This window comes from Zerene cesonia, chromosome 1, assembly GCF_012273895.1.
Source record: "Zerene cesonia ecotype Mississippi chromosome 1, Zerene_cesonia_1.1, whole genome shotgun sequence".
Lineage (NCBI taxonomy): Eukaryota > Metazoa > Arthropoda > Insecta > Lepidoptera > Pieridae > Zerene > Zerene cesonia.
In genome coordinates, this window is record NC_052102.1 from 5,925,354 (window position 1) to 5,933,710 (window position 8,357).

General features: G+C 34.3%; 1 protein-coding gene across 1 annotated transcript in view; it reads left to right on the plus strand.

The window, feature by feature from the left end:
* The window catches only part of LOC119833775 (sodium leak channel non-selective protein), a 16,205-nt gene that overhangs the window by 6,517 nt on the left and 1,331 nt on the right, over positions 1–8,357 (plus strand). The window contains exons 15-34 of the mRNA XM_038357988.1: positions 306–494; positions 841–1,020; positions 1,230–1,350; positions 1,473–1,604; positions 1,953–2,120; positions 2,362–2,429; positions 2,536–2,676; positions 2,994–3,114; positions 3,437–3,570; positions 3,734–3,899; positions 4,287–4,481; positions 5,255–5,472; positions 5,899–6,122; positions 6,406–6,542; positions 6,629–6,765; positions 7,141–7,300; positions 7,498–7,602; positions 7,761–7,824; positions 7,971–8,061; positions 8,153–8,229. Coding sequence (XP_038213916.1) covers positions 306–494; positions 841–1,020; positions 1,230–1,350; positions 1,473–1,604; positions 1,953–2,120; positions 2,362–2,429; positions 2,536–2,676; positions 2,994–3,114; positions 3,437–3,570; positions 3,734–3,899; positions 4,287–4,481; positions 5,255–5,472; positions 5,899–6,122; positions 6,406–6,542; positions 6,629–6,765; positions 7,141–7,300; positions 7,498–7,602; positions 7,761–7,824; positions 7,971–8,061; positions 8,153–8,229 — 2,828 coding nt within the window. The remainder of the gene's footprint in view (positions 1–305; positions 495–840; positions 1,021–1,229; positions 1,351–1,472; positions 1,605–1,952; positions 2,121–2,361; positions 2,430–2,535; positions 2,677–2,993; positions 3,115–3,436; positions 3,571–3,733; positions 3,900–4,286; positions 4,482–5,254; positions 5,473–5,898; positions 6,123–6,405; positions 6,543–6,628; positions 6,766–7,140; positions 7,301–7,497; positions 7,603–7,760; positions 7,825–7,970; positions 8,062–8,152; positions 8,230–8,357) is intronic.

The following is an 8,357-nucleotide window of genomic DNA, read 5'->3' on the forward strand; positions in this document are numbered from 1 at the left end:
AAAGTAATAAATGTTATTTGCAGTTAACAATTTTCTTTTTTCTTTATTACAATATTTATGGCAAGACTAGGTAGAAAATCAACAGAACTCCCTTATTTTTTAACAGTTATGTATACACATTGTCTGGTAACAAATAGAATATAGTTTATATTCTCATCATATTTATAGCTATAAATAGTGACATATAAAAATACTATATACATCGCGCCAACGTGCGACGGTACGGTGCGGTACGACGCCTACTTCTGTATCACAGCAAGACGTTTATGCTAATTATATTTAAGCAGGCCTTATTAACCTAACAGATTCGGTTCACGCTCGATCAGGCGTTCAGTGAGAAGCGGATCGATAAAGCTAAAGCAAACGTATGAACACTTGCTAGAGAACGGTGACATTGGCGCCGCGTCCCGCGTGGTCCCCTCCTCGCGCGCGCGACCGCCCTACCTCGACATACGGCTGCTGCAAGCGAAACGACAACAGGCCGAAATGAGACGGTGAGATACGTTCACATTTCTAGTGCCTATACATACGTTAGCGGTTAGCATATGTTACAATTATGTAATATGTATATGTAAATTTCATTTACCGTTAGAATGCGGATTCTTTAGTTAGAACTAATTGTATGTATATATGTATACCTTCAATAGTAAAATTCTAAAGTACAATAGTACGTTTTATCAATTTTCTAAAAACATATAATTATCATCAATTTAGTGATTTATTTACGTATTTTCTGTATAACTTGGCACTACTTCTTCTTCAATAAATGTATTTAAATGCGAATAATTTTTTTAAGCTTTTTGTAAGGATTTAATAAATTGTATTTTTTTGTGTATATAGCAACCAGCGTGAAGAAGATTTAAGGGAAAACCATCCTCTTTTTGACACTCCGCTATTGATAGTACCCAGAGAATCACGCTTCCGCAAAATATGTCGGGCCATTGTCGATGCCCGATACGACGCGCGTCTGCGGGATCCGGTCACCGGCAACGAGCGAAAAGTTCATTATAAAAGCTTCCAGTGAGATATCTCTTAATAATTATTATAAACAATATAAATAATAGTTTCTTTCTTTTCTTGCGATTGATATAAACTCAAACTCAAACGTTTATTTATTCAATTAGACTTCTTATAGAAGCACTTTTCAATCGTCATAACAAAGTTGTTGTATAAAATTGAGTGCGTACTCAAAGCTTGTTTATTTAAAATATATATTACTTTCACTATAGCAACTTCTTGGGTCTCGTCACTTATTTGGATTGGGTGATGATAATGGTAACCACGTTATCGTGCGTCTCAATGATGTTTGAAACACCTACTTATAGAGTTATGGACAATTTCGTACTGCAGGTAAGATTATTTCTTATTCTTAGGTAAATTCTGATTTTAATAAAAAGCAAATGCACATTATTTAGAAATTATGATATTTCAGAACGTATTAAGATTGAAGAAAATCATATGCTCCTTTTCAGATTGCAGAGTACGGTTTTGTAATCTTTATGAGTTTCGAACTAGCCCTGAAAATTTTGGCCGATGGATTATTTTTTACACCCAAAGCGTACCTCAAAGACGCTGCTGCAGTATTGGATGTATTCATTTATATCGTATGTATAACACCTATTTTTTGTGATTTTTTTTTAATAACAATCAATGAAGGTAGGTCCAATTTCCATTATCATTTGATCTTATTCTATTAGTTAAATAATTTGCCGTTTATAGAAGTAAGAATTTAACAAAGTATTAGAACGTCACTAATCATAAAAGTAAAGATATACGATATTTTATTCATAATGTCTATTCATCCATTACTAATTTCCGTCCAAAAATCTGTCCGTTTTAAGTGGGTCAAAATCGAGTCTTAAGGTTACATATAAACATACGAGTGGAATAAAAGCACGTTAAAAACGATTTCAAAGCACACGAAAGTATCAAAATATTTAAACAAAACACAGGTATCGTTAACATTCCTGTGCTGGATGCCCGCGCGAGTGCGCGCCGGCTCCGCGGCGCAGATGCTGCTCATCCTGCGCTGCGTGCGCCCGCTGCGGATATTCACGCTCGTGCCGCACATGCGCAAGGTCGTGTACGAACTGTGCCGCGGGTTCAAGGAGATATTACTTGTATGTAGTGCTTTCACTGGCGAAAATGCCTTTTTTATAGCTTTGATTAAAATACGCTTGCAATCATTAAGTGGCATTAAGTTAAACTAAAAAAAATAAAAAAATTAATTTCATTATTTTTTATTCTGATATATAATATACTAAGTATTTTTTCTTCTTTTTTTCAAAATTGTGATTTATTAATTTCTATTGTTTAAATGGAAAACGTTAAATTTTTCATTACAACACTAAATTATTTCAGGTATCAACACTACTGATATTGCTCATGTTTGTGTTTGCGAGCTATGGGGTTCAACTTTATGGTGGAAGGTACGATAAAAATTATGAAATTGTCTGTATTGCATCTTCTGTTCGTTTGTTTTTTTTTTATTTATCATTTAAAAAGCGTATATACTTAAATAGAACAATTTTTAAGGTTGGCGCGATGCAACGATCCGACCATAACGCGTCGTGAAGATTGTGTAGGGGTTTTCATGCGAAGAGTTTTCGTAACTAAAATGAAAATTAGACCCGGACCTAATGAGACATTTCCTTCTATGCTGGTACCTAGAGTCTGGTATGATGTTTGCATTTTATTTATAATATATTTTCGCTATTTACTCGCTCTATTGTATAGCCTCTATCTTAATTATAAATTAGGTTAACTTTAAGTAAAGATATGTAAATCCTTAATTAATTATGACAACTTCTTAAGTGATTCTTTCAAATAGTGACGATATAAATTTTAAATATTCTATTATAATTGACTATAGCATTGTAATGTATAAAAATAATATTATACTATGCACTTTCCATGATGATTGATGATGATGATGATGATGATGATGATGATGACGATGATGATGATGATGATGATGATGATGATTCTTGCAGGGCTAATCCAAAACGGTTTAACTTCGATAATATCGGCGACGCTTTGTTAACGTTATTTGAGGTGCTCTCATTTAAGGGATGGCTTGATGTTCGAGACGTTTTAATTAAAGCTTTGGGACCGGTTAGTATTTTTAAATCGCGCTTTAAATAAATTCAACTAGTTTTTGTATAAATCTAGCTTTTGCCAGCTACTTCACATGTGTTAAATTTGGAGTAGTATAATAGATGTTATTGTACAAATAAACTTTTCTCTTGAATCACACTAGCCATTATAAAAACCCCATCAATATGCGTTGTGTTGTTTAAAAGATCTAACCATACATACCTAGCGACGTAACTTTGTTTTATATTATGTAGTGAATTTCTTGTGGTGTTCCTAAAATGAACACGAAACGATAATTTAAACAATTTAACCATTATTATATATGTTTTTTATTTTTTAGGTGCACGCGATATATATTCATGTATATATTTTCCTGGGATGTATGATTGGGCTAACATTGTTTGTTGGTGTGGTAATTGCCAATTATTCTGAGAACAAGGGTACTGCTCTGTTGACGGTTGACCAAAGGCGATGGTAAACTTTATAATTATGTTTAACGTAATTGAATAATTATGCATCTTGCTAAGTTATTGTTTTTATTTTATTTTTATAAAGTAAAATTTTATTATTTTCATTTATAACGCTTTTGATATCCTTTTCTTGTTTGATGAGCTAAGAACTATCATTATATTTGCAGGTGTGATTTGAAAAAAAGATTGAAAATCGCCCAGCCCCTTCACTTGCCTCCTCGACCCGATGGCAGAAAAGTGCGTGCTTTCGCTTATGACGTCACACAGAATCTCACCTTTAAGCGAATCATTGCCATTGTCGTGCTGATTAACAGCGGTCTGCTGGCTGTGACGGTATGGTTACATAACTGAAATTCTGTTTCATAAATTGATATGATTGTTTTAAAAAATATGCAAATGTTATAATAGAATATCTCATACTACTTGTAAAATTCTTGACCCGTATTTTATATGCAAAAGAAAAATTTATCGTATGATTTTTTTTACTAGACTACGCTTTTTCATGATCAAATCAACACCCTGTTTATCATGGTTTGAACGTGATTCATTCTAGTAGTAGTTTTATTCAACCTACAATAAATTCTGAATGTCGCTCCACCGAGAAGAATCGGTATGAAACTCGATAATTATTTGATAAATTTTACTGTATTATAAATAATTCAGTAAAATTTCGTAGAATTACATTGTAATACTAAACCAAAAGTAAATTATAACCACCAGTGGTCCCGTCACTCGGCGAACACAGAACGTCTAGCGCTGACCTCAGCGCTGCTGACCCTAGTGTTTGTGGTGGAAGTGCTCCTGAAGACGATAGCGTTCACGCCCCGCGGCTATTGGCAGAGTCGCCGCAACCGATATGACTTATTAGTCACTGTGGCTGGCTGCATCTGGATATTCATGCATTTTACCCTAAAGGTATATTTACTTCACTCTATACATTTATTTATTACATAAAACTGATATGGTAAGAGGAGTTTCCAAACATCGCTAAGAAATTTTCCACTTGTTTTATCTTATCTTCTTAATATATACAAATTGTTCATTGTTTGTCCGCGATAGACTCCTAAACTACTCTACCGATTTTAATCAAAATTGCACACTGTGTGCAGTTCGATATAGGACAGTTTTAATAATTTCAATTGAGACAAAGCAAACCAGCTAAGCAAAAGCAAACAAAAAAAAGTATTTAAATTCTAAATACATCATCAAATGTGTGCGGGTGGTTTAAATTTACATATTTTATATTATCATAATATCCTTCATTTACCAGACGAAACACAGTCATTTCATTTACATGCTACTATTACCCGCCGACCTTCTGTGGGTCTGTGATACCCCGGTGCGAGCTGGCCCATTTCGTGCCGAAGCGTGTGACTCTCATATTACATACATTTTTGTTTGTGATATTTATATAAAAACGTTAACTAAATTATAATTTATTAATATATAAATGCCTATTGAGATTAATATATATTTATACTAGCTGCGCCCCGCGGTTTCACCCGCGTAAGTCCGTATCCCGTAGGAATATCGGGATAAAAAATAGATGTTGGCCGATTCTCAGACCTACCCAATATGCTTACCAAATTTCAGAGGAATCGGTCAAGCCGTTTCGGAGGAGTATGGCAACGAAAACTGTGACACGAGAATTTTATATATATAGATAAACATATGGTTTGTTTTTTCAGAATGATTTATCATATTTCGTGGGTTTCATGGTAGTGATATTACGTTTCTTTACAATAACGGGAAAGCACACGACGTTGAAGATGTTAATGCTGACTGTGGGTGTGAGTGTGTGCAAGAGTTTCTTCATTATATTCGGAATGTTCCTGCTGGTGTTTTTCTATGCACTTGCTGGAACTATTGTCTTCGGTAACGTTAAGTATGGTGAAGGAATTGGGAGGTCAGTAATAACTTTTATAGATTAAATAAAAAAAAATCTAACGCGATATAACAATAACTGACTTGAGATTTCAAGAACTTTATACTTACAAAATAGGTCACACATGGGCTTAAGAAATGTGAAATCACAAAGATTTTTTGAAGTCTTCGTTTGGTGTTTCTTATGTATCGTTGAATTGCGTGTGCGCAAATTTAAACACACCGACCCCTACCGTTGTGACATTTTTCTGCATAAACACAGGTGAAGTTATTTCAACATACCAAAAAATTAAACATACACAACAATCCTATTTTATTCGACTCAAAAACAAACATTAAAAAATCCGTATTGTTTGTTTCTAGAAAAGTCTGAGAAAATTTTCTTAGACTTTCTAGAAACAAACAATAGAGACATTTCGTGTACACAGCACGTATGGTCACGTTGCAGGCGCGCGAACTTCAACTCGCCGATCCACAGCGTGGCCATGCTGTTCCGCATCGTGACGGGCGAGGACTGGAACAAGATAATGCACGACTGCATGGTGGCGCCGCCCTACTGCACGCCCGCCGACAACTACTGGGAGACCGACTGCGGGAACTTCACCGCCTCGCTGGCCTACTTCTGCACGTTCTACGTGATCATCACGTATATTGTGCTCAATTTGCTTGTCGGTTTGTGGGTCTTTTTTGTTTCGTTGTTCAGTGATGAGATATCGAGTGCAAATTGTAGACTACAAAACAGGTCACCGAACTACCCGGAACAGTCAAAATTCTTAAATGTGCCCATTTCACATAAAATTATTTTTGAACACAAAAACAATCACGTTAATTGGTTACAATCAGACGGAGCTATCGAGTAACAAAACAAAAAAATTATGTTTGAATTGAGATCATCCTCCTTCATGAAATAATTCTAACGTATCATCAAATATTATACAAATTGCTTCCTTTGCAGCTATTATTATGGAGAACTTTTCGTTGTTCTATTCAAATGAAGAAGACGCACTACTCTCATATGCTGATATTAGGAACTTTCAAAATACTTGGAACATAGTAGATGTTCATCAAAAAGGAGTTATCCCGGTTAAAAAGGTGAGTTATAAGCAATCAAAGGAGTTTAATTAATTTAAATATAATATAAACTGAATGTCTTATATAAAGTGTTTTATTAATTCTAGGTGAAATTTATCCTACGTTTGCTAAAAGGCAGACTGGAGTGCGACACACACAAAGAGCGACTGTTATTCAAGTACATGTGCTACGAGCTTGAACGTCTGCACAACGGTGAAGATGTCACCTTCCACGACGTCATCAAGTGAGTGCATAAAACTGCCAGTACGCTAGATTTAATAAACTGATGAACCATTGGATGGAAAATTAAATCTTAGTGCTACTGTGTGAGACTTAGTTAAATATGTGTAAGAATAGTTAATATAAAATACTAAATATATCACTTAGAAAAAAAAAATATCGGATTTTAAACGAGATTTATTCACTTAAATAAAGGTGACGGGTCGATAACTTTACAGCGAGCGTGGTCACGACGACACTGAGAGATATATAACTCCGTGTGTTTTAATCGATTTGTTGTCATATGTTTCCATTTTAAAATCTGAAGTGGTACGCAAGGTCGTTAAAGACCCTTTTTATGGAAAAGTATATGGTAGTCGCATTTATTTTTCATTTCCAGTATGTTGTCGTACCGGACTGTGGATATACGTAAATCCCTACAGATGGAGGAACTATTAGCCCGTGAGGAGTTTGAGTTCCTTATAGAGGAGGAGGTTGCTAAACAAACAATTCGCACGTGGCTGGAGGGATGTTTGAAGAAAATACGGGCCAATAGTAGCGTGAGTATCATTCATTAAAAATAGTATTAATTTAGAAATTAAATTAAAACGGATTTTAAACGCGATTTATTCATTATATTATTAACCCGCCGTTTCGAAACAACATTTACATTTTGAATCCGTTAAAAAGTCTTTAATTTCTAAATGTATAATACTCGCGTAATGTTGATCAAATGTTATTTATACTTTAATTTTAGAAACAGCAAACAAGTCTCATAGCGGGCTTGCGGAAAACTAATGAGCAGCCGCTGGAGTTGCCCAATGAAAAAACTGAAAAGGAGAAAGCTGAAGCTGATATTCAAGTAAGTGTCTAGATTACAATAAAATGTGTTGATTCAGATTATGTTTATAATAAGTGAAGTGAAGTGTTAATGAATAATTAAATTTTTTAAATGAATTCAAATCTTTATATTTGTAAATGAAATTCACTGATGATAACTTATTTGATGTGGCGTTATAGCAAACTACGGTAAACGTGGGTCGCACGGAGATAACCGAGTCTACATCTCAACCTATAATCTCAAGTAAGTATTGTTAGAAGTATAGTTGTTATCAATAAATGTTCAGTAAATTAGAAAATTAATGTCTTTTGAAAAAAACTTTGTTGTATTTTTTACTCCTCTCTATTTTTCCTTTCCTTAATTAGGGAATAATTTATATTGTTTTGCAGACATAGCAACTTCTTTGGATTCACAGCCAAAGCGATCTTCTACTAAAACACAATTCAAGCGTGCTGGATTACCATCAGTTACTATACCAAGGTATAAAACTATTCTACAATTTAATTAATAGTAAAATAAACTTGCTATCAATTAAGGATATAAATTTTAACGAATTATTCATCATATATAGGCCCGAGAGTCCCGTTAAGAAGTATCTGCAGCCTACTTTGAGCGATCCACATCCAACTCTCAATAAAAAGCCCGCACGTAAGTACTTTTATTATTAAAAAAAAAGTTTTATTAATTTATCCACCAAACGAACGCAGAAGTAAAATTAGTATAGTAATATAATATTAGTAGTAGCAGTATAATTATCCGGTCGTGACGCCGATGAA